Source organism: Homarus americanus, unplaced genomic scaffold (genome assembly GCF_018991925.1).
Source record: "Homarus americanus isolate GMGI-L3 unplaced genomic scaffold, GMGI_Hamer_2.0 scaffold54095, whole genome shotgun sequence".
Classification (NCBI taxonomy): Eukaryota; Metazoa; Arthropoda; class Malacostraca; order Decapoda; family Nephropidae; genus Homarus; species Homarus americanus.
The window spans coordinates 658,604-682,642 of record NW_024742051.1 but is presented as its reverse complement, the minus strand read 5'-3'; the positions used below and the strand labels follow the sequence as shown (position 1 = coordinate 682,642).

At 45.6% G+C, this 24,039-nt stretch overlaps 1 protein-coding gene and 1 long non-coding RNA gene across 4 annotated transcripts in view; one reads left to right on the top strand and one right to left on the bottom strand.

Annotated features, from left to right (window-relative positions):
• LOC121876470 overlaps positions 1-24,039 on the bottom strand; it is a 144,600-nt gene that overhangs the window by 95,312 nt on the left and 25,249 nt on the right. The gene's annotated exons all lie outside the window — the stretch shown is intronic.
• Positions 1,563-24,039, top strand: part of LOC121876469 (steroid hormone receptor ERR2-like) — a 45,472-nt gene continuing 22,995 nt past the window's right edge. For 2 of the 3 annotated variants that reach the window (XM_042381571.1, XM_042381570.1), the window contains exons 1-2: positions 15,986-17,281; positions 17,647-17,993. In XM_042381571.1, coding sequence (XP_042237505.1) covers positions 17,895-17,993 — 99 coding nt within the window. In that variant the 5' untranslated portion in view covers positions 15,986-17,281; positions 17,647-17,894. Of the gene's footprint in view, positions 1,748-15,985; positions 17,282-17,646; positions 17,994-24,039 lie in introns of those variants that run through there. The other variant, XM_042381572.1, reaches the window with a different exon arrangement.

Genomic DNA, 24,039 nt, shown 5'->3' with positions numbered 1-24,039 from the left:
CTTGTTGCTCAGTGACCTGGAACGTGCCCACGTGTCTGTATATTTGTACATCGGAAATAGCTTCATCGTGACGTCACCCCACGTGTGTGTCTGTGTCTGTGTGTGTGTGTGTGTGCAAATTTACGCATGTACGTACATATGCATACATGGATGGATGTCTGTTTATCGTCATGCCCGTGTTTATGTATGAATACCCCATATACATACATACATACATACATACATACATACACAAAAACCCACACCAAAAGGTCATGAGATCACACAATCCACAAACCCAATCTCACCTGACAATCCCTAATTAGCCAATCTCACCTGACAATCCCTAATTAGCCAATCTCACCTGACAATCCCTAATTAGCCAATCTCACCTGACAATCCCTAATCAGCCATTCTCACCTGACAATCCCTAATTAGCCAATCTCACCTGACAATCCCTAATCAGCCAATCTCACCTGACAATCCCTAATTAGCCAATCTCACCTGATAATCCCTCAAGACAGTGATATCATACGGTGGAACTTGAGTCAGTATATCATATCAAGGAAGAGGAGGAGAGAGGAGGAGAGGAAGGGGGGAGAGGAGGAGGAGAGGAAGAGGGAGGAGGGGGAGGAGGAAGAGGGAGGAGGGCGAGGAGGAAAGGAGCATAAAGGAAGAGGAGAAAAGGGAAGAGAAGAGTAGAAAAAGGGAGAGAAGAAGAGGAGGCAAAGGAGGAGGAGAGAGGAAGATAAGAAAGAAGAAGAAGAAGAAGAAGAAGAAGACCGCACCACACTCTACGGTCGCCTCCATCCGGGGTTCATTTGCGGGGTTCACTCAAGTGGTTCGAATGCGGTTCTCTCCGGGTCTATTAGTCGGGTTCGGTCGTGGGTTCCATTTTGGGGTTCAGTCGTCGTTTTATTGATCGGGTTCGATTCTGGGATTCAATCGGGAGTTTAATGATTCGGGTTCACTTGTGGTTCATTTACACTTCGGGTTCGACTAAGGGGTGTTCAAGAGAGAGAGAATCACAGATGGTGTATACGTAACGATTTAATAAGAGACAGACCGTCCTTCCTATTACACTTGTATGGTAATCTCTCCCCCTCCCCCCCTCTACCCCCTTCTCTTTCCTTTCTCCTCTACACACAACTGAAAATTGCAACACGTCACGCTAGGTATTTTTAGAAGTTGCCCGTGGATCTATACACGCGTCTCTCTCTCTCACCCACCATTCTACACACTCTCTCATTCTCTTACACACCCACACAAAGAACCAACACAAGGTAGCTCAGAATTTAGACTTGGAGATGACTTATGTGTTCCAACTGTCATATTATTTTAAAAATTATTAATATTATTACTAATTTTATTATTATTATTATGTGGATCGCTATTACAACTTTTAATTACTTATTGTTATTTATTAATATTAGTTACTATAATTATGACTAGAATAATTTTTAATATAATTATTATAATCATCATTACCATCATCATTACTATCATTATCATCACTATCATCAGTACCACCATCACCACTCACCCCCTCCATAAAACACCAACCTCTCTCTTTATGACAGGTGTGCATGATGAGTGGTGGTGGGTCGGGTGAAGGTGGGCCGGGGGTGGGTCACATTAAGCAGGAAGATGGAGGTTACAGCGCCCACCCTCCACCACAACCCACCACCCACGGCCCCGTCAACTCAGCTGCCCCTCCCCCAACACCACCGCCGTTTACTCCCCATCAACCACCGCAATTGCATCGGAGGTGAGTACTTGATTATGTATACCTGTATCATATGGTTATATACATACATACATACATATTATATATACATGTAGTAATATGGCTATACATTGCTATACATGAATCCTTATATACGTATTTATGGTTATACATGAGTGCATACATACATACATTCATACATGTAACGAGGATACGGCCGAAGAGCCTCCTAGGCGTGAATTTGTTAATGTCACCAACACAACAACCAACCTGAGTAACGGTGCATGACCCGTTTAAGGTGTAGAAGCTGTCAACACAACAACCACACCCTGAGTTAACGAGCTGCATGACCCAGTGTTTAAGGTAGAAGCTGTCACCAACACAACAAACCACACCTAAGTTAACGAGCTGCATGACCCAGTGTTTAAGGTGGAAGCTGTCACCAACACAACAACCACACCCTGAGTTAACGAGCTGCATGACCCAGTGTTTAAGGTAGAAGCTGTCACCAACACAACAACCACACCCTAAGTTAACGAGCTGCATGACCCAGTGTTTAAGGTGTAGAAGCTGTCGCCAACACAACAACCACACCCTGAGTTAACGAGCTGCATGACCCAGTGTTTAAGGTGTAGAAGCTGTCACCAACACAACAACCACACCCTGAGTTAACGAGCTGCATGACCCAGTGTTTAAGGTGTAGAAGCTGTCGTCAACACAACAACCACACCCTAAATTAACAAACTGCATGACCTAGTGTTTAAGGTGTAGAAGCTGTCACCAACACAATAACCACACCCTGAGTTAACGAGCTGCATGACCCAGTGTTTAAGGTGTAGAAGCTGTCGTCAACACAACAACCACACCCTGAGTTAACGAGTTGCATGACCCAGTGTTTAAGGTGTAGAAGCTGTCTCGTCAACACAACAACCACACCCTGAGTTAACAATTTGCATGACCAGTGTTTAAGATTGTAAAGCTGTCATAACACAACAACCACACCCTAAGTTAACGAGCTGCATGACCCAGTGTTTAAGGTGTAGAAGCTGTCGTCAACACAACAACCACACCCTAAGTTGACGAGCTACATGACCCAGTGTTTAAGGTGTAGAGGCTGTCGCCAACACAACAACCACGCCCTAAGTTGACGAGCTACATGACCCAGTGTTTAAGGTGTAGAGGCTGTCGCCAACACAACAACCACACCCTAAGTTAACGAGCTGCATGACCCAGTGTTTAAGATGTAGAAGCTGTCGCCAACACAACAACCACACCCTGAGTTAACGAGCTGCATAACCCAGTGTTTAAGGTGTAGAAGCTGTCACCAACACCACAACCACACCCTGAGATAACGAGCTGCATGACCCGGTGTTTAAGGTGTAGAAGCTGTCGCCAACACAACAACCACACCCTGAGTTAACGAGCTGCATGACCTAGTGTTTAAGGTGTAGAAGCTGTCGCCATCACAACAACCACACCCTGAGTTAACGAGTTGCATGACCCAGTGTTTAAGGTGTAGAAGCTGTCGCCATCACAACAACCACACCCTGAGTTAACGAGTTGCATGACCCAGTGTTTAAGGTGTAGAAGCTGTCACCAACACAACAACCACACCCTAAGATAACGAGCTGCATGACCCAGTGTTTAAGGTGTAGAAGCTGTCACCAACACAACAACCATAAGTTAACGAACTGCATTACCCAGTATCAAGGAATAGTCCATGAAGACCGGACAACTCACCAACTGCACCGGCTAACCATTACCCCGGAACACGATTAACATCCAGGTTCCCCAATTACTGCTGGGTAGACAGAGGCAAATGGTGTAAAGAAACTAGCCCACAGTTCCACCCTCTCCGGGACATACATTCTAGTTGATAAAGGCGACAGGTATGATGCTTAACAACACCATATTTTAACATCAACGGTGACAGGGGATGGTGATAGGGGTATAAGACGCGATGGTGATAGTGATGACAGTAATGGGGTGGGTAGGGTGGGTGGGTGGTAGGGGTGGGGGTGGGTGGGTGGGTTGGGTGGGTTTGTGGCGATGAAGTTTTATCCAATTATTATTATTATTTTCTGAACGATGACTGCAAAGACACACAGACAGATAGATAGATAAACGGACACGAAATTAGACAGATACAGATATTCAGACACAGACAAACAGACAGGTAGTTAGAGACAGACAGACAGACAGATATAAACAGGAGTGTAAACAGAAACACACATCCAGGTGCAGAATCAGGCGCTTGCTGACGTCACTAGGGTAATTAACGTGCACCAGGTGAGGTACGTGGTAGGGGGGTCGTGTGGTGGTGGTAGGGGGGTCGTGTGGTGTAGGCTGGTGCGTAGGGGAGGGTCTCTGCATTGGTTGGTCCCTGTAACGGAGTAGTCCCTGTAGTAACTGGTAGGGTCCCAGAGACTAGTAGGGCCCTGTAGTAACTAATAGGCCCCAGAATTGGTAGGGGCCCCTGTAGTAACTGGTAGGGTCCCTGTAGTAACTGGTTGGGTCCCTGTAGTAACTAGTAGGGACCCTGTAGTAACTGGTAGGGGTCCTGTAGAGACTAGTAGGGGCCCTGTAGTAACTAGTAGGGGCCCTGTAGTAACTGGTAGGGACCCTGTAGTAACTGGTAGGGTCCCTGTAGTAACTGGTTGGGTCCCTGTAGTAACTAGTAGGGGCCCTGTAGTAACTGGTAGGGGCCCTGTAGAGACTAAACATGTCCCCTTGCCAACACCTACAGCCCTTCCTTCACTCGTAGCCTACAGAAGGAGGGCATTGTCTCCTTCCCCAGCAGGCGGGTGTTTCCTGACGGTGCCGTGAGATCACCAGCTGGGTCTTGGAGTAAACAAACCACTGGGCGGGGGTGGGGGGTGGTGGTGGGGGGTGGGGGGTTGTGGGGAGGGGGGCACCAAGACAAAAAACACCAAGTTCTCTAATGATTTAAGTCCCAGGAATAATACGTATGATTTTGGTGTATTTAAGTCACCAAGTTAGGATTTTTAACCCAGGGGATTATGTTTCCGCATCTTGGTGATTTCTAAGCACCAGGATAAGGCACCAAGTTCATGTTAGACCTGAGAAATACCCAAGGATTAGTGTATGTAGGTCACCAAGTTCATGTTAGACCTGAGAAATACCCAAGGATTAGTCTATGTAGGTCACCAAGTTCATGTTAGACCTGAGAAATGTGTCATGATTAGTGGATTTAAGTCACCAAGTTAGGATTTTTAACCCAGTGTATATTACGTCTTTGTAATTTTTGAGCACCAAGACAAGGCACCAAGATCATATCAAACCAGAGAAATACCCAAGGAATAGTCTATGTACGTCACCAAGTTCATATTAGATTAGTGGGAATGTGTGTCACTTTCCGAGAGATTTCTTTTTTTTTTTTGGTCACCAGCAGAAGGCACCAAGCTAGTGTTTTGAACCAAGGTATACGTTTATCTCCTTCTTGGTGACAATTAAATACCAAAACAAGGTACCAGTCTGATGTTTTAAACCACAGTAATACGTCTTGCTGTCTTGGTGAACTGTCTCTAATTTTACAAGGAAAAATACGTCTTTCTTGGTGATATTCAAAGCACCAACTGAACTATTCCCCATTTCTGACGATAAAGAAATCTCACCAAACATACACACAATCACCAAGCACATCTTCACCACTACAATTATCACCAACTGCAAATATCACCAACTACAACCACCACCAACTTCACCACTATAATTATCACCAACTATCACCACTACAACAATTCAGAGCTCACCAAATGATCCCTGAAGCATCTCCAACGTGTAAAAACATCTCAACCAAACACACACATCACCAAGCATATTCAATTTCACCATCACCGCGTCTCTTTCACCTGTTAGACCAGTCACCAGGTGTAAATTGTCAAAACTGCAGGTATTTTGGCTTTCAACGGGGCAATAACCCCTTCCACGCCATACCATACCTTACCTCTCAGAATAGGGGAGAGAGTAAGAGTGTATGTTAGCGTGTTTAGGAAGGAAGGAAGGAAGGAAGGAAGGAAGGAAGGAAGGAAGAAAGAAAGAAAGAAAGAAAGAAAGAAAGAAAGAAAGAAAAAAAAAAGAAAGAAAAGAAAGAAAGAAAAGAAAAGAAAGAAAGAAAGAAAAGAAAGAAAAAAGAAAAGAAAGAAAGAAGAAAAGAGCCAGACAGACAAACAGAAGAGACACACTAAGAAGCCCCTCCTTACAGAACCTCACAGAACCATACACCCTACACCAACCATCCATTGTAAGAACCGCACTGGGGGTTCCTAGCACCGTACTGGGGCTGCACCGTACTGGGGTTCTAGCACCATTAGCAACGCGTCAAAAGAACCTAACCTAACACTTGTAAGCACGTAGAACCCTGCCAAGATCACCTGTTCCACTCAAACTGTGCACCTGTGGGAGAGGAAGGGGAGGGTGGGAGGGGTGGGGAGGGTGGGAGGGTGGGGAGGAGGGGAGAGGGGAGGGTGGGGAGAGGGTGGGAGGAGCGGAGGGGTGGGGAGGAGGGAGGTGGAGGAGGGGAAGAAGGGGAGGAAAAGGTGGGAAGGTGGGGAGGAGGAGGGGGGGGAAGGGGAGGAGGGAAGGGGAGGAGGGAAGGTGGGGATGGGAGGAGGGGAAGGTGGGGAGGTGGGGAGGAGGGAGGGGGGAGGAGGGGGAGGTGGGGGAGGAGGGAAAGTGGGGAGGGCGGTGAAGGTGGGAGGAGGGGAAGGTGGGGAGTGGTTCTATAATTGTCAGAACCTTGCCAAGCACCTGCAACACAGCTGGTCTCTCTCTCTCTCTTCTCTCTTACACAACCGAGCAACAAACACCTCTCTCTGTTTACCGAACTTAATGAATTGAAGTAAATTAGGAGCGACAGGAAATACCTCGCCTTGAGCCAGCGAGGTGTGTGTGTGTGTGTGTGTGTGTGTGTGTGTCTATTACCGTCCGAGAGTACCTGTGTGTTGCTGGGTTTTGAGAGAGAGAGAGAGAGAGAGAAACGTGTGGTGCTGTTACTAATAGAGCACGTGGGCGTTTGGTATCGCTGGCACGGGCGTGGGCGGTGATGCGGGCGTGGAAGGCAACAAACAGGTCATGTGACTGGTTGCAGCACCACACACACACACGGCTTCCATCTTATCTTGGCAACCAATGGCATGCCTGCACCACCACCACCACCACCACCACCACCACTACCACCCCTACTACCACCACCATCACCTCTACTACCACTCAGTACCAACATTACTACTACCACTACCACCCCTACTACCACCACCATCACCTCTACTACCACTCAGTACCAACATTACTACCACCACTACCACCCCTACTACCACCACTACCACCACCTACTACCACCACTACCACCATCACCAACGGGCAGGTAAAAGTGAGGGAAAGTGAGATAAAGTGAGGGAAAGTGACTCATATTCATTTACTTATGTGTTGTTGCTGTTCTTATTGTTATTGTTGTTTTTTTTTATAATTGTTATTTGTTCTCATTGTTGTTGCTGCTGTTAGTTGTTCTTGTTGTTGTTATTGTTGTTGCTGTTATTGTTGTTATCGTTATTATTATAGTTGTTTTTGCTGTTATTATTATTATTACCATAACTATTTTTTAACTATTACTATTAGATTACTATTACTAGTTACTATTATCACCACAGAACAACATTAGGCGGCCAACAAGAGCACTAATACCACCCTACAGTATCTCGCGGTGTCAGTTTCAAAAGCAATTTACATGAGGCGTCACACTTGATAAACACGTCACCAACCAATCATCTTCGTCTTGAGAGCTGTGTACCCGCATGACGTCACTACCCCCACACACCCCCCACAACAAACAAAAAATCGTACCCAAGTGTGATATAGAGGTCTGTCTGTGTCTGTCTGTCTGTCTGTCTGGGGTACTTGTACTTATGATGATGGTCTCAGTCCACTGGCTATCAGACCCCATGCGGTAATTCGTCTTCTCCCCAGTAGTTGGTGCGTTACTGCTCCCTAGGTGGTTAGGGCGTTTTATGCTCTGAGTGGCCAATAAAACCAATTTTCAACGCAGGTTTAAGGCAAAAAGAACTTATGTAGTAGTAAGGCGGCAGCAACAGCAATAGTAGTATTAATAGTATTATTAGTAGTAGTAGTAGTAAGAATTAAACAAGATTCGACGGTCCATTACGACAGATCGACAGCACACCCAAAGTGATAAACTGCAGCAACTGTTGCAGCAATTGCCAGAGAAATTGAAAATAAAGTAGCTATAGCGCAAGAGGTGGGCGCCTCGAACTGGTTAACAACGTTACCGATAAGGGGGAGAAGTTTCAGTCTTAATAAACAAGAATTTACAGATGCCATTGCTCTAAGGTACGGTAGGCCAGTGGAAGGTTTGCCCTCCCAATGCGTGTGCGGCTCTTCCTTTGACGTCGACCACGCCATGGTGTGCAAGAAAGGGGGCTTCGTATGCATGAGGCATGACGAAGTAAGTTATCTAACAGCAAATATGTTGAAGGAAATCTGCAATGATGTCAGGGTAGAACTGGCCCTCCTTCCATTGGACGGTGAGAATTTCCATCGCAGGACTTCACACACATCCAACGAAGCCCGCATGTCACCGTAACCTAGCTCTCGACGCTGAACACAGGAGGAACGAGAACGACAAGATCAGGGCATACGGGGAGAGAATTCAAAACGTTGATCAAGGCAGCTTCACTCCTCTATGCCAAACTCGCGGAGGTGTTATCTGAACGGAAGCAGCAGCCCAGAAGCCACGTTACAGCCTGGTTGAGATATCGACTGTCCTTCTCTCTGCTTAGGTCTGCATTGCTCTGCCTCAGGGGAATGAGATCTTCGGCCCCAAAGCCAACAACAGTTGCAGTTATTGACTATGAGGTTACAGTCACTGAATGTCGCATAGATCTGCGGCTCAACTAACTCAACACATCTAGGGTAGTAACCTTTGTATTAGGATATTTAATTTTAAGGTAATAAAATGGAGGCGAAGGTGGGCTATTGGGGGAGGCTGGAGGCCACGTTGGAAAAAAATAGTAGTAGTAGTAAACAACAATTTACTGTGTCAAGGTAAGAGATGGCAGCAGGATGGATCACAACCTCCACAGAGTGCCAGCCATTGACAGTGTGCCACACCCATGACACAGGGTACTGAAGTGCCAAGCTGTTATTAATGAGGGTCACCGAGTACCAATAATATCAACGCTACACCACTAATATCGGTATTGTGGGCAACCTAACCTAACCTGACCTGACCTCAGCTAACCTAACATCACCTAAGGTCAAGTTAGTTCAGGTTAAGTCATGTTAAGTTAGTTTAGGTTAGGTAAGGTCAGGTTAACTCAGGTCAGATTAAGTTAAGTTAGGTTAGATCAGGTCAGGTATGGGGTCTGTAACACCAGGGCCCAAACAGACCACTAGCGGGGCCTTGTTGCTACCCAGTGCAGCTCTATTTTTCAACATTGCGTCTCATCTTACGTTGCATTCTGTTGCAGACTTGACATTCTTCTCCTAGTTACATCTGTGAATTGTAGTATTGTGTAAATGTGGGGGGTGGGGGAGGTGTGGAAATTAGGTGTGAAGGGGGGGAGGTGTGGGGGGTGGGGGGGGGAGGTGTGGAAGTGGGGGGGTGTGGGGGGTGGGGGAGGTGTGGACTGGTTGGGGGTGGAGGGTGTGGAGGGTGGGGAAGAGTGGAGAGAAGAGTGGAGGGGTAGGGAGGTGCTGGAGGTGGGAGGTGTGGAGGGGGTGGTGGGTGAAGGGCAGTTGGAGGTGGGGGTGGGAGGAACATGGAGAGGGAGGTATGGAGGGGTGTGTCTTTAAGTGTGGGATTGTGTGAGGTGTATATTAGTTTGTGTAGAGGTGTAAGGGAGGAAACAGGGGGGAGAGAGAGAGGAGGAAGAAGGAAAGAGGAGGAGAGTAAGCTCTGAGAAAGGTTACTTGAGAGACAATGTGTGTGTGTGTGTGTGTGTGTGTGTGTGTGGGTCATGCCCACAGCTAAACACATATAAAACTCTAAGCGTACCAAAGTGAAATTGACTCCTCTCTCTCTCTCTCTCTCTCTCTCTCTCTCTCTCTCTCTCTCTCTCTCTCTCTCTCTCTCTCTCTCTCTCTCTCTCTCTCTCTCTACGTGCTGGCCTCCTGTCTGCTTCTGTCCCTGTCTCTCTCATTTGCTACATGTTATACCTCCTACCCAGCATTACAATCTATCTTCATGTCACACACACACACACACACACACACACCTACCCCTTTCTCTCTCTCTCTCTCTCTCTCCTTGTTTCTAGAAGCTGTCTGTCTGTCTCTTCCTCACCCAACATCTCGCCTGATCCTCTGCCTCCTCTCTCTCTCTCCCTCTATTCTCCCGTACCTCTCTCTCTTAACCTGTTTCTGTCTCTCTCTATTTGTCTCTACCTGTCAATATCTCTCTCTGTATCCGGCCTCTCTCTCTCCCTCTCTCTCTCTCTCTCTCTCTCTCTCTCTCTCTCTCTCTCTCTCTCTCTCTCTCTCTCTCTCTCTCTCTCTCTCCCTCTCTCCAGGCCCCACGTCAGGCACCAAGCACCCATATATTTTGTCCCCCCTCCAACGCGTTACTCTGAGTCTCCCAGCTGTCTAAGGGCTAGGGATAGATAGTGCTATAGGGAAGTCGAGGCAGATTAGGTCAGGTCAGGTCAGGTCAGGTTATGTTAGGAGTGAGGTTAGGGTTGAATAGGTTAGGTTAGGTTAGATCAGGTCACGTTAGGTTATGTTAGGATAGAATTGGTTAGGAGGAAGGGAGGGAGGTTAGATGAGGTTAGGTTTATTAATTTTGGTTGGGTTTAGTAATAATTGCTTGGGTTTGGTGAGGTTGGGTTAGGGGGAAGGTGAGGCTTGGTTAGATGAGGTAGGTTAAGTTAGGAGGGAGGTCAATTTAGTTTGGTTAGGTTAGCTTGCGTTTAATTGTCATTAATCCAATCTTCACCTAACCAAACCCAACCAATTATAACCCAACCCAACCTCACCTAACCCCACCAAACCTAACCTAACCCAAGAAAAAAATCACTCAACCAGACCAAGCCGCTGAAGACAAAGTGCCAGAAAAGTTCCCCACACAAAGAATTCTCTCCAAAAATGTACAAATGTTGGCGGGTTGGCACTGGAGGGTTGGCACTAGGGAGCGGGTTGGCACTGGAGGTGTAACAAGTGCCTATGGGGAGGTGGGGAATAATGGGAGATGTCATATTAGAATGAAAAGTATGGGGGGTTGAGAGTGGAGTAGAATGAGGGGTGTGGGGAGGTGCTGTGGGGTAAGGGGGTGGAGGTGCGTGAGTGTGTGTGATCAGACAGGGGTGTGGATGGGAAGTGAGGTGGGTTGAAGGTGAGGTGTGTGATTAGGTAGGGTGTCAGGGGGAGAGTAAAGGGAAGGGGGTGCATTGAAAAATTAAAGGGGGGGGCATATCAGAGACTGTTAAGTAGAAGGTGATGTGAGGAGAGTGAAGGATGAATAAGAGTATCAGGCCTCAAAATGTAGAGTATAAGTAAGAGAGAGTGACTGAAGGTGGTAGTAGTAATAATAGTGAGCATGTAAGGGAGGAGGAGGAGGAGGAGGAGGGAGGAGGAGGAGGAGGAGGAGGAGGAGGAGGAGGAGGAGGAGGAGGAGAGTAGGAGGAGGAGGGGGAGGAGGAGGGAGGAGGAGGAGGAGGGGGCAGGAGGAGGAGGAGGGGGAGGGGGAGGAGGGAGGAAGGGAGGAGGAGGAGGAGGAGAAAGGTGGGGAAGAAAGAGTATTAATAGAGAAGGAATACATAATAACAATCATAAATTAAGAAGAGACCAAACACCACAGAAAGAGAATAAGAGGAACGAGAAGAGGAAGTGATCAGTGCCTCTTTAGAATCACCATAGGTCCTGTAGTAAATCATAAATTAAGAAGAGACCAAACACCACAGAAAGAGAATAAGAGGAACGAGAAGAGGAAGTGATCAGTGCCTCTTTAGAATCACCATAGGTCCTGTAGTAGTGGTGAGAAAGTAGGAGTGCCAGTGCCAAGGAGTGCCAACAATAGGGAGGTGGGAGGTAGGAGAGAGAGAGGTAGGAGGGAGGGGTAGGAGGGAGGAGGGGAGAGGGAGAGAGAGGGGTACTAGGTGGGTAGGTGTGGCATAGGGCCAGTAATACCCAGCTGATCTAACCAACCCAACTGCCTTGTCTTGCAGAATCATGTGACCACAGTAGAGCCATTCAAGAAAAAAATTATCTCTCTCTCTCTCTCTCTCTCTCTCTCTCTCTCTCTCTCTCTCTCTCTCTCTCTCTCTCTCTCAGGAATTTGACTTGGTTATTATTATCTCCGTAAATATAAATTAGGTGAGGTTCGGTTACGTTGGGTTGGGGAGGTTTAGGTTAGGCTAGGGTGGCAAATCTTCAGGTGAAAAATAAACAAGGATGGAGATTCTTCAGTTAAACCCCCTACAAAAAAAAAAAAACACTAAACCACCAAACCCAACCAAGCTCCACCCAACCCACATCTACACACCAAGTTTGATCCGAATCCACAAACATCCACTCAAGATATCGCGAGGACAAACAGACAGAGGGCCTCGCATTCATTCCCGAGTTCCATCCCGGCAGGCAGGGTCGAGTTAATACCCTCATAATGTATTGTTTATCTGATGGAGGTAACATTCCCTTACCTGTATCTGATACACCTGTCGCTATTATTTAATTAGTTTTGACTCACCTGTTTGAATATACTGGGGAGTTGTGCGATGGTGATTGTTGTTATTGTTATTTGTTGTTGTTATTATTAAGGGGTAAAGCAACCTCCTGACATAGTTGAGAGAGAGAGAGAGAGGAAATTTTGTCAGTTGTGCTCTCTCTCTCTCCATCTTTTCTCTAATCCTCTCTCTCTCTCTCTCTCTCTCTCTCTCTCTCTCTCTCTCTCTCTCTCTCTCTCTCACCTGTCAGCCACACCTCTTCGTTTCAGCTGTTGGGAGTTCCTTGGCCCGGCCCCTTCCTGACCCCCCCCCCTTCAGCTGGTAGTGATGGTGGCTTAAAGCGGCTTAGAACCTGGCTTTGTCTCCATCTACAGCTGGCTTGGTTTAACATTTAAAGCTGGCTTGATTACGTGCCTGGCTTAGTCTACTAGCTGGGCTTGGCTTGATATCTACCCTTCCTCCCCCTTTAATATCTCTCTAGGTGGAAGGAGGGAGGGGAGGGTGGGGTGGGTGAGGCGGGGGGGAGGAGAGGACGAAGGGAGGGAAGAGAGAAGGGAGAGAAGGAAGGAAGGGAAGGAAGAAGGGAGGGAGGTCAATGGCCCTTTACTATACAAATGATCGAAATTCTCAATATTATTTTCTTAACCTAACCAAACCAAACCTCACCTCACCAAACACAAGCAATTATTACAAAGGCACTGAGACGAAACATTAATAAATATAAGCGATTTTATGAAGCTGTGTGTGTGTATTGCAAGCTGTGCAATATTGATGACACGAGTTGGTAGCAGCAAAGTGATCTGAAACACTGATATTATGTTGTGAGAAAAGGAAGAGGAAGAAGAAAAAGGAGGAGGAGGAGGAGGAGGAGGAGGAGGAGGAGGAGGAGGAGGAGGAGGAGGAGGAGGAGGCGACAAGGAGGAAGAAGACAAGGGTGATGAATGAGAACACGATAATGAAGAAGACGAAGCTAGCGGGTAGGGGGGGGCATACAGGTGAGATGACTCAGTACAGGTGTTGAGAGAGAGACGTGTCAACAGGTGTAATACGGAGATAAACAACAAACGTAACAAAACGTAAACAGATCGAGAGCAAGACATAAACAAACACGTCTTAGAAACAGCTGCTTAGAAACGTTTGACTAACCCTAAACGTTTGACTGACTTCCTAAACGTTTGACTAACCCTAAACGTTTGACTGACTTCCTAAACGTTTGACTGACCCAAAAGTTTGACTGACCCTGAACGTTTGACTGACCCTAAACGTTCCCAAGAGCAAACGTTAAGAGAGCTAATTATACCTTTAAATATATGTTTAATCTCAGATGGGGGTCGAATAGTTCCCAAAATAGAATCACGTGTTGTACCTCACGCCCATGCCAAACCTCACGTGACCCCCCACAGCCGCCCACCCCACCCAGCGCCGCCTCCCCCCCCCCCTTTAAAGACCACGAGATCACCCCCCATCTTAATCTAGCTACTAACCCTTCTTTCACCCCCTCACCATAGCGTCAATCTACCCCCCTCCTCCCCACCCACCCCTCTCACTAAACCCTCACAAAATAAAGCAAACCCTCCCTACCTCCCTCACGCCTCCTTCCTCCCCTCTCACCCTTCCATCACTACCCCTCCTCCTTCCACCACACAACAACACCCCCTCCCCCACTCCACCCCCACTCACACAACACCCCCCTTCTCACCTCCACAACACCCCTTCCCCTAGTCCCACACAATGCATCATACACCCTTCACCCCTCCCCCCAGCAGCAACACCACCACAGGCCCAGGACGTGATCAGGTGACTCTAACAGTCTGAAGATCCCCCTTTCCCCATTCCTCCCTCCCCTTCCCTCTTTCCCCATTCCTCCCTCCTTCCTCTTTCCCCTCCTCCTCCTTCCTCTTTCCTCCATTCCTCCCTCCTTCCCTCTTTCCCCCATTCTCCCTCCCCTTCTTTCCCCCATTCCTCTCTCCCCTCCACTCCTTCCTCCCCTCCATTCCCTCCCTTCCTCTTTCATCCACCCCTTTCTCCCCTTTCCTCCATTACTTCCTTTCCTGTACTCCCTACCTCCTTTCTTTCCACTCTCTTCCTCATTTTCTCCATTCCTTTCCTACCTTTCTCCCTATTCCATTTCACCCCTCCCTCTCTCCCTTCCACAAACCTTACCTACTGACTACCAACATATTAACCCATACAAAAAACTCTACACACACACACACACACACACGACTCACCTTAACTTACAAGACATACACCTGTACACACATGACACACCTGTACATACACATGACTCACAATAGCTCAACAACCCAACACACAACCTAACCTTTCTTGACCTGACCTGACCTAAACAATGTAAACAAAGAAACGTAGACAATTCTTCAGGTAACAACAGAGACCATACACAGGTAAACACAAATAAACAATTAACTCACCTGAGATCACCTGTATATGTAAACAAAGGTAAAAAAAACACCCGCTAATTATCTCACCTAACAAACAATTAATTACCTGCACCAATTAAGGGACACAAGACAGGTAAACACAGGTGTACAAAGGCAAATTAATTAACCTGACTCAAGACATTAGTTACCCTCCATCTGTTACACTCAATTTCAAGTCAATTCATCAAGGTTATCTTAAGTGTGTGTGTGTAAGGTGGTCGTGTTTTGATGAAGGGCAAACGGACGGACGGACGTGATGACAGACTGAGGTGACGTAATACACCTGATGGGGAAAAGATAAAAAATTAAAGTGTTCCTACGTGACAGTCTGTGTGTGTTGAAAGGGGGGGGGTCATTTTCAACAGGTAAATTAATTCAGGTGTGTTGAGGAAGGAAGGAAGGAAGGAAGGAAGGAAGGAAGGAAGGAAGGAAGGAGGAGGAAGGACACACACACTGAGTACCAAGACAAGTCAACGCATCATCTGTCAAGCTTGGCACGCAAACCCCTAGCAACCCCCCGCCCCTATCACGGACAGATACGTGACTGTCATCCAAACCTGTATGGATGTTATGACGGGTGTGTGGGTGTATATATAGATGGTTGGTGGGCAGGTGTCTGTCTGTCTATACTGTACTCAATACAACTCGTACTCAATATCAACTTGTACAGATCATCTACCACTAACTACCATCTACTTTATCTACCACTAACTACTATCTACTTTAACTACCATCTACTTTAATTACCACTAACTACCATCTACTTTATCTAACACTAACTACTATCTACTTGTTATCTATTCTAATCAACTGAACCTTAACTGATGTACAACTTGTGGGTTAAAAAGTACATTATTGTACAGCCCGCAAACAGGTGTACTAATTAAATGTTACCTGGTGTGTGTGTGTGTGTGTGTTAAAAAAGTGGGGGGGGGGGCGTGTCCATAGCGTGTTCAATGCCTGCAACTACCCACCCACCCACCACTACCCGCGAGCCATGAGGTAAGTGAGTGCCAACGGGTGCCAAGGTGGAGGAGAGAGAGAGAGAGAGGGGTGAGGGAGGGGAGGGGAGGGAGGAGACACCCCACCACCCCTCCATCTCTAGACCTCCCCAACACACACCTCAGTAGAGCGTGTGACTCTGTCGAAGGTGGACGTCTGCCGCCGCTACCAACCACCCCACAGTGCCTCTCATAGTGCCACAGTGACGAAAACCAATAGAGCCACCTTCCACCACGAGCCACCCACACCCCCCCTACCCCTCCTGTCTCACGTAAACATCTCACAAACTTATGAGGTACCACCGCCAATGGTCCTGTAAGCTGTAGTTCAGATTGAGTGCCTTAAATACTGTTACCAAGTGAGGGACGTAGCAAAGATTAAATCCCAAGTGAGGAGTGGATCTATTTTCTCTCCCGCCCCTCCTTCCCTCACTTCTCTCTGACTCATATAAACGACTCATAAAAAATGCTCATAACTCACCAGCAGACAAGTAACCCTCCTAAGGTGACAATTTTCAAACAGTGCCTTACAGTGAGATAAATTTACATTCACTGTTACTAAGGTCTCGTGTGTCTGTCTTACTCATAAACTCACAAACCCGCTCTCACAATACTCACAAAACTGGTATCTAAGCGACTCGACCAACTGATTGAGGATTATCACTCGAGTCACAGCGATCTAAAGCCGCCATTTGTAGAGAAGCACCTCACTATAGTCTCTACGTTCTACAGCAGCCATATTGCTCAACCCAAATATACCAAGAGGGTCAAACACACACAGATATTTCAGTCAACTAAATCCCAAGAAAACCCGAGAATTTGAACCCATTTAAAACCCAAGAAATCCCAAGAAAACCCGAGAATTTGAACCCATTTAAAACCCAAGAAATACCAAGAAAACCCAAGAATTTGAACCTATTTAAAACTCACGAAAACCCAAGATTTCACCCCATTATCAGGTGTAGAAAATACAGAACTTAATGTACACTTTGAAGGTAAGTGTACAGCAGGGTGTTCATGTGAGTGTAACCTGTGTACTGTACAAAGAAAGGACTTGTACTTACCAACACAAGTACATCTGATTACTGTACTAAAGTGTACTATTTCATACCAAGTGTCTCGATAAGTACAACTGCATCAGTGTCTTGCGAAAATTCTCAAGTGTAAACCTATGTGTACTATAAACTATACAGTACCACGAGTAGAGTAAGTGTATCCCGCGTGGTGAGAGTATACTTAAGTGTATTGGTGCCTAAGTGGATAACAACAACAACGAGACGATCGAACACGGGTATATAGCCAAAGCGGACAGGTGCGACCACAGGTGTTAAGTGAAGCGGACAGGTGCGACCACAGGTGTTAAGTGAAGCGGACAGGTGCGACCACAGGTGTTAAGTGAAGCGGACAGGTGCGACCACAGGTGTTAAGTGAAGCGGACAGGTGCGACCACAGGTGTTAAGTGAAGCGGACAGGTGCGACCACAGGTGTTAAGTGAAGCGGACAGGTGCGACCACAGGTGTTAAGTGAAGCGGACAGGTGCGACCACAGGTGTTAAGTGAAGCGGACAGGTGCGACCACAGGTGTTAAGTGAAGCGGACAGGTGCGACCACAGGTGTTAAGTGAAGCGGACAGGTGCGACCACAGGTGTTAAGTGAAGCGGACAGGTGCGACCACAGGTGTTAAGTGAAGCGGACAGGTGCGACCACAGGTGTTATGAAGGGACAGGTGTGACACCACAGGTGTTAAGTGAAGTGGACAGGTGCAGACCACAGGTGTTAAGTGAAGTGACAGGACTACAGGTGCAGGTGCGACCACAGGTGTTAAGTGAAGCGGACAGGTGCGACCACAGGTGTTAAGTGAAGCGGACAGGTGCGACCACAGGTGTTAAGTGAAGCGGACAGGTGCGACCACAGGTGTTAAGTGAAGCAAAAAGAAGAAGAGGGAAGACAGAAAAAACGAAAAAGGCACGCGCGTGTGTCTGTCTGTGCGTGTGTGTGTGTGTGTGTGTGTGGAGTGTGAGGTCGTAGTGGCGGGGTTCATCACACACTCGAGGATGAAGCAAGAACTTGAAGACTTCCTCACCTTCACCTCGGACTCACCTGAGGACTTGGTGAGAGAAGATGTGATGATTGTCTCCTCCTCTCAGTGTCTGGTAAGTCTATCTCTCACTGTCTCTCACCTCTCACTGTCTCTTTCTCCCTCTCACACACACACACACATACATACATACATACATACATACATACATACATACACATCCATCCAAACAGAACTCACACACACATACCCACCCCTAGACACACCCCACACCGTACCCACACCCCACACCGTACCCACACCGCACACCGTACCCACACCCCACAGAGTAGATTAAGTTAGGGCAGGTCAGATCAGGTTAAGTCATTATAGATTAAGTTAGGTAAGGTTAAGTTAAAGTAGGTTAAGTTAAGTTAGGATAAGTTAAATGAGGTTAAGTTAGGTAAGGTTAAGTTAGGTTAGGTTAGGTAAGGTTAAGTTAGGTTAGGTTAAGTTAAGTTAGGTAAGGTTACGTTAAAGTAGGTTAAGTTAAGTTAGGATAAGTTAAGTTAGGATAAGTTAAGTGAGGTTAGGTTAGGTTAAGTTAGGTTAAGTTAGGCAAGGTTAGGTTAAGTTAGGATAGGTAAGGTTAAGTTCAAGTAGGTTAAGTTAAGTTAGGTTAGGTCAGCTGCATACTCTGCCACAGCCAACCTTACTTGACCGGCCCAGCAAAGGTTAGATTACTGTAGGTTAGGGTAGGTCAGGTGTATAATCTGACCAGCCAAGTTCCCTAAACCAGTTTAAACCTGTGTCTGGAGAGAGAGAGAGAGAGAGAGAGAGAGAGAGAGAGAGTAGTACAGACACCTTACATAAACTACACCTGACCAATACATTATTTCAGTGTGAGGTCCACTCTTGGTCACCCCCCCCCTTTCCTCACTTCTCCCCTTTCTTACCTTCTCCCTCTTTCCCCTCACTCCTTCCCTCACTTCTCTTTCTTCCTCTCCCTCCATCCTTCACCATCTTTCCTTCCTTCACTTCCCTCCTCCTTCCTTCCGCTCTCGTATTTCTTCCTTTCTTCACCTCTCCTCCCTCCCTCACCTCTCCTCCTCCCTCCCTCACCTCTCCTCCTCACCTCTCCTCCCTCCTCACCTCTCCTCCTCTCTCCCCTCAAACAACAACCACCACCACCATGCTATCTCCCCTTTCTCTATTACAGGATCTGATTCCTAAGTTATGACTCGACCTTAAGATTAAATTACCATGACACATTCTCTAAAGTTCCTAAGTTCGGATGCGACACAAAGATGGATTCTCAAAGGTTCCTAAGTTCAAAGATGGATTAAGAATTTAAGTGTACCTGTAAGTGTTAAATGTACCTACATGTATACGGATTAAGTGCACCTGCAAGTATATGGATTAAGTGTACCTGTATGTATTAAATGTACCTGCGTGTACGACATCACTCCGAAATTAATTAGCACGAGAAAATTTTTTAAACGACCCGTTCCATTTTTTCTAACTAAACCTAACCAAACCTAACGTAACCCTAACGTAATATCACCTTACCTAACCCAGTATTATTTAACCTAATCTACCCTAGCCTATCCTAACCTATCCCAATCCATTATCACCTCACCTAACCTTACCCACTATCACCTAACCTAACCCCCAGATAAATTAAGGGTGTCTAATCTTCAGGTGGTTCCCCATTTAGATACAGTTCCTGGCTCGTTACACATCCGTCTGTTGATTAAATCTACGAGGCCTTTACTCTATTGCTCTTATTGTCAGGTGATTGAGGTGATTGAAGTGATTGAGGTGATTTTATAAAACGTGTGTGTGTGTGTGTGTGTTGGCTGACGTCCAAAGAAGGAGTGAGGGGTGGGTGGGTGAGGGAGGGAGGGGTGGGGGAGGAGAGAGAGAGGGGTGGATGGGGTGAGGGAGGGGGAGTGTGAGGAAGAGAAAGATAAAGGAAGGAATGAGGTGAAAAGAAAGGGAAGAAGACGAAGAGGAGGAGGAGGAGGAGGAGGAGGACATAGATGAATAGACATAATAAACACACACACACACACACACACACACACACACGTTGACGGATGCCTTAGTGTGCACATGTGTTGATACCGGTGTCTTGTGCACCTACTGAGAGAGAGAGAGAGAGAGAGAGAGAGAGAGAGAGAGAGAGAGAGAGAGAGAGAGAGAGAGAGAGAGAGAGAGAGAGTTGGACCGTGACTCTGGGAACAGTGCCACATTATTTATAAATACCAGCAAAGTGGAGAGGCACCTATTCCTAAACACACGATCAACTCTGTGACCCAAGACGTGGCACTCTGTTTGACCCTAGCTGGCACTCATGATGGTACAGGTAGTAATTCCGTGACCCCAAGACGTGGCACTATTCTTTGATTGACCTTAAGTGGCACGTATGATGAAAAAGGCGCGGCACTTTTCTTTGATTGACCTTAAGTGGCACTAATGATGAACCAGCTTGTAATTCTGTAACACCAAGGCACTTTTCCCTGGTTGACTTTGATTGGCACTCATGGCACAGGTGGCACTGACTGACCCTGGCGTTACCTAACTTTGACTGGCACTACGAACATGGCCTTGGCACCCAAATACTCTTGTGTGGCACTACTTCAATTTGCACTTTCCTGGCAGTACAGCATCTGACCTTGGGCAATAATTGGCTCTGTGTGTGGCCCTGCTCTCTCATGCTGGGTGATAAAGTGAATCAACCGTGACGCTTCCTGACTGGCACCCTGGCACTATACGAACCTGGTTGCTTGGCACAGAACGAAACGATTTTTTTTTTTTTGGTCAGCTGAGGAGCAGTCTAGCAAACGTCTGTCAGCTGATACACAGATTAGCAAACGTCTGTCAGCTGATACATAGATCAGCAAACGTCTGTCAGCTGATACACAGATCAGCAAACGTTTCTCAGCTGATGAACACCCCAGCAGCCTCTGTGTGTACCGAAAGGCCCAGTAAATGTTTATCTGACAATGGAGACGTCAACAAACGTTTTTCTAATGGCAGTAGGCCCAATAAACGTTCGTCTACTGATAGAAAGCCCCAGAAAACATTTAGCAATTATTGAAAACCCTTTGAACGTTTATCAGTTGTCGAAGTTCCCAGCAAACGTATCCTAGCTGTTAAAAAGGTCATCCAACGTTAATCAGGCGTTAAAGACCCCAACAAACGTTTCCCAGTTGTTTGAAAGACCCCAGCAAACGTTTCCCAGCTGTTAAAACCCCCAGCAAACGTTTCCCAGCTGTTCAAAACCCCAGAAAACGTTTCCCAGCTGTTGAAACCCCCAGCAAACGTTTCCCAGCTACTGTTAGAAAAACGAGCAAACATTCCAGCATTCTCAGTAAGGAAGCGAACGTTCTCTCTCACGCTTCCGCATTGTGTTCCACTCTGTGTGTAAATCCTTCACTGATCTACTCTTAAAAACTCCTGCCAGGTGTTTACTTGAGAACGTTGGCTGAAGTGTTGATTTTAATTACGTTTTTAGGTTTATGTATTGTGGGGGTTGATACAGGTGTTGAGGGTGTTGGTACAGGTGTTGAGGGGGTTGGTACAGGTGTTGAGGGGGTTGGTACAGGTGTTGAGGGGGTTGGTACAGGTGTTGAGGGTGTTGGTACAGATGTTGAGGGAGTTGGTACAGGTGTTGAGGGGGTTGGTACAGGTGTTGAGGGAGTTGGTACAAGTGTTGAGGGTGTTGGTACAGGTGTTGACGGAGTTGGTACAGGTGTGAGGGACGTTATTACAGGTGTTTAAGTTATTACATGTGTCAGTCGCTTGCACTTATACCTGATACAGTTGCTGGGGCATTTTATGAGACGTGACAGCTCTGTGTTTGTTTACATCGTATTAAAACTCACAGAATAGCCTTAGGGAACCTCGTAATAGTTGACACCTGACTAAGGATACTACACAGTTGCCACATCTCACAAAACACACCAGCTAAGTTTTCTGAGATATGGCACCTATGTGATTGTTTACATCATATCAAAACTCATAAAATAGCCCTAAGGATTAAGGAACCTCTTCTACATAGATGCCACATCTCACAAAACGCACCAGCGACTGTACTAGGCACAAATGGAGGAGACTGTACACAAATATCAGTTTTAAATGATTATAGGACGCCCACTATAGCTAATACCCAACAAAACCTGGCACTACCACACAAACAAACACCATCTGGGCATCATTATTCTACCCAGTGTCACAATGCCCTTTAATCAGGTGTTGGGTAAACTTGATGGATGTTCTTGGGTATTATTTTAAAACATTTTACGAGTGTTTAAATGTTTACCCAATACTCTGTTCCTGGCTACACTTGTTGGTTGTTTATAGTCATATTAAATATATTCTAATCTGGTTTATGATGCAACCTTACTATACACACAAATACCAAAGGATTTAATTAAAATATAAGTTACTTATTATTATTACTACTTTTTTGTTACTATTATCATTATTATTGCTATTACTATTGTTGTTATTTTTATTATTATTAGTAGTAGTAGTTTTATTATTTGTTATTTTTTTATTATTATTATTGTTATTATTACTGTTGTTATTTTTATTGTTATTATTGTTGTTATCATTATTATCTACATAACGAACCTCCATTTAACACAGCAAACACCCTCTATATAGCGGACTACCCCTTCAATACAACAAAATCCCTCCTTATAGCGGATCTCTATTAGCCTACCCTCTCAAACAGTACAATCCGGAATACGGGGGTTTCACATTTAACGGACTACCTTCTAATATCGTCCGGTATAAGGTTTCACATTTAACGGACTACCTTCTAATATCGTCCGGTATAAGGTTTCACATTTAACGGACTACCTTCTAATATCGTCCGGTATAAGGTTTCACATTTAACGGACTACCTTCTAATATCGTCCGGTATAAGGCTTCACATTTAACGGACTACCTTCTAATATCGTCCGGTATAAGGTTTCACATTTAACGGACTACCTTCTAATATCGTCCGGTATAAGGCTTCACATTTAACGGACTACCTTCTAATATCGTCCGGTATAAGGTTTCACATTTAACGGACTACTTTCTAATATCGTCCGGTATAAGGTTTCACATTTAACGGACTACCTTCTAATATCGTCCGGTATAAGGTTTCACATTTAACGGACTACCCTCTAATATCGTCCGGTATAAGGTTTCACATTTAACGGACTACCTTCTAATATCGTCCGGTATAAGGTTTCACATTTAACGGACTACCCTCTAATATCGTCCGGTATAAGGCTTCACATTTAACGGACTACCTTCTAATATCGTCCGGTATAAGGTTTCACATTTAACGGACTACCTTCTAATATCGTCCGGTATAAGGCTTCACATTTAACGGACTACCTTCTAATATCGTCCGGTATAAGGTTTCACATTTAACGGACTACCTTCTAATATCGTCCGGTATAAGGTTTCACATTTAACGGACTACCTTCTAATATCGTCCGGTATAAGGTTTCACATTTAACGGACTACCTTCTAATATCGTCCGGTATAAGGTTTCACATTTAACGGACTACCTTCTAATATCGTCCGGTATAAGGTTTCACATTTAACGGACTACCCTCTAATATCGTCCGGTATAAGGTTTCACATTTAACGGACTACCCTCTAATATCGTCCGGTATAAGGTTTCACATTTAACGGACTACCCTCTAATATCGTCCGGTATATGGAGGTTTCTGTTGTACATACTGCTTATATTCTCCAATAGCGTAAAAAAATTCCTTTACTAATACCATAAATAATGATCATATCGGACAAACAGTCACACTTCCTATCCTTTCATGTTAAATTATGACACGATTTGAATTGAAATATATATAAAAACACACGAATTCTGTTGTTAGTATTGAAAACTAACGTCAATTTAACCCAAAATATTAACACAGGTTCTTACACATTCATAGACGATTATGTTAAAATTATGACAACATTTGAATAGAACGTTTGTGAAGTAAACGCAAACAACAAGACTATAAAACACTCAAACACAATAATTCCTTTCAGTAACATCAAAACAAACTAAATATCACAAAAAAAATATTCCCAGATCTTTAAAAACCTTTCCTGAATTATTGTGTGATAAGATTTTCAATAGAATCTTTGTTAAATATTCCTTCAGA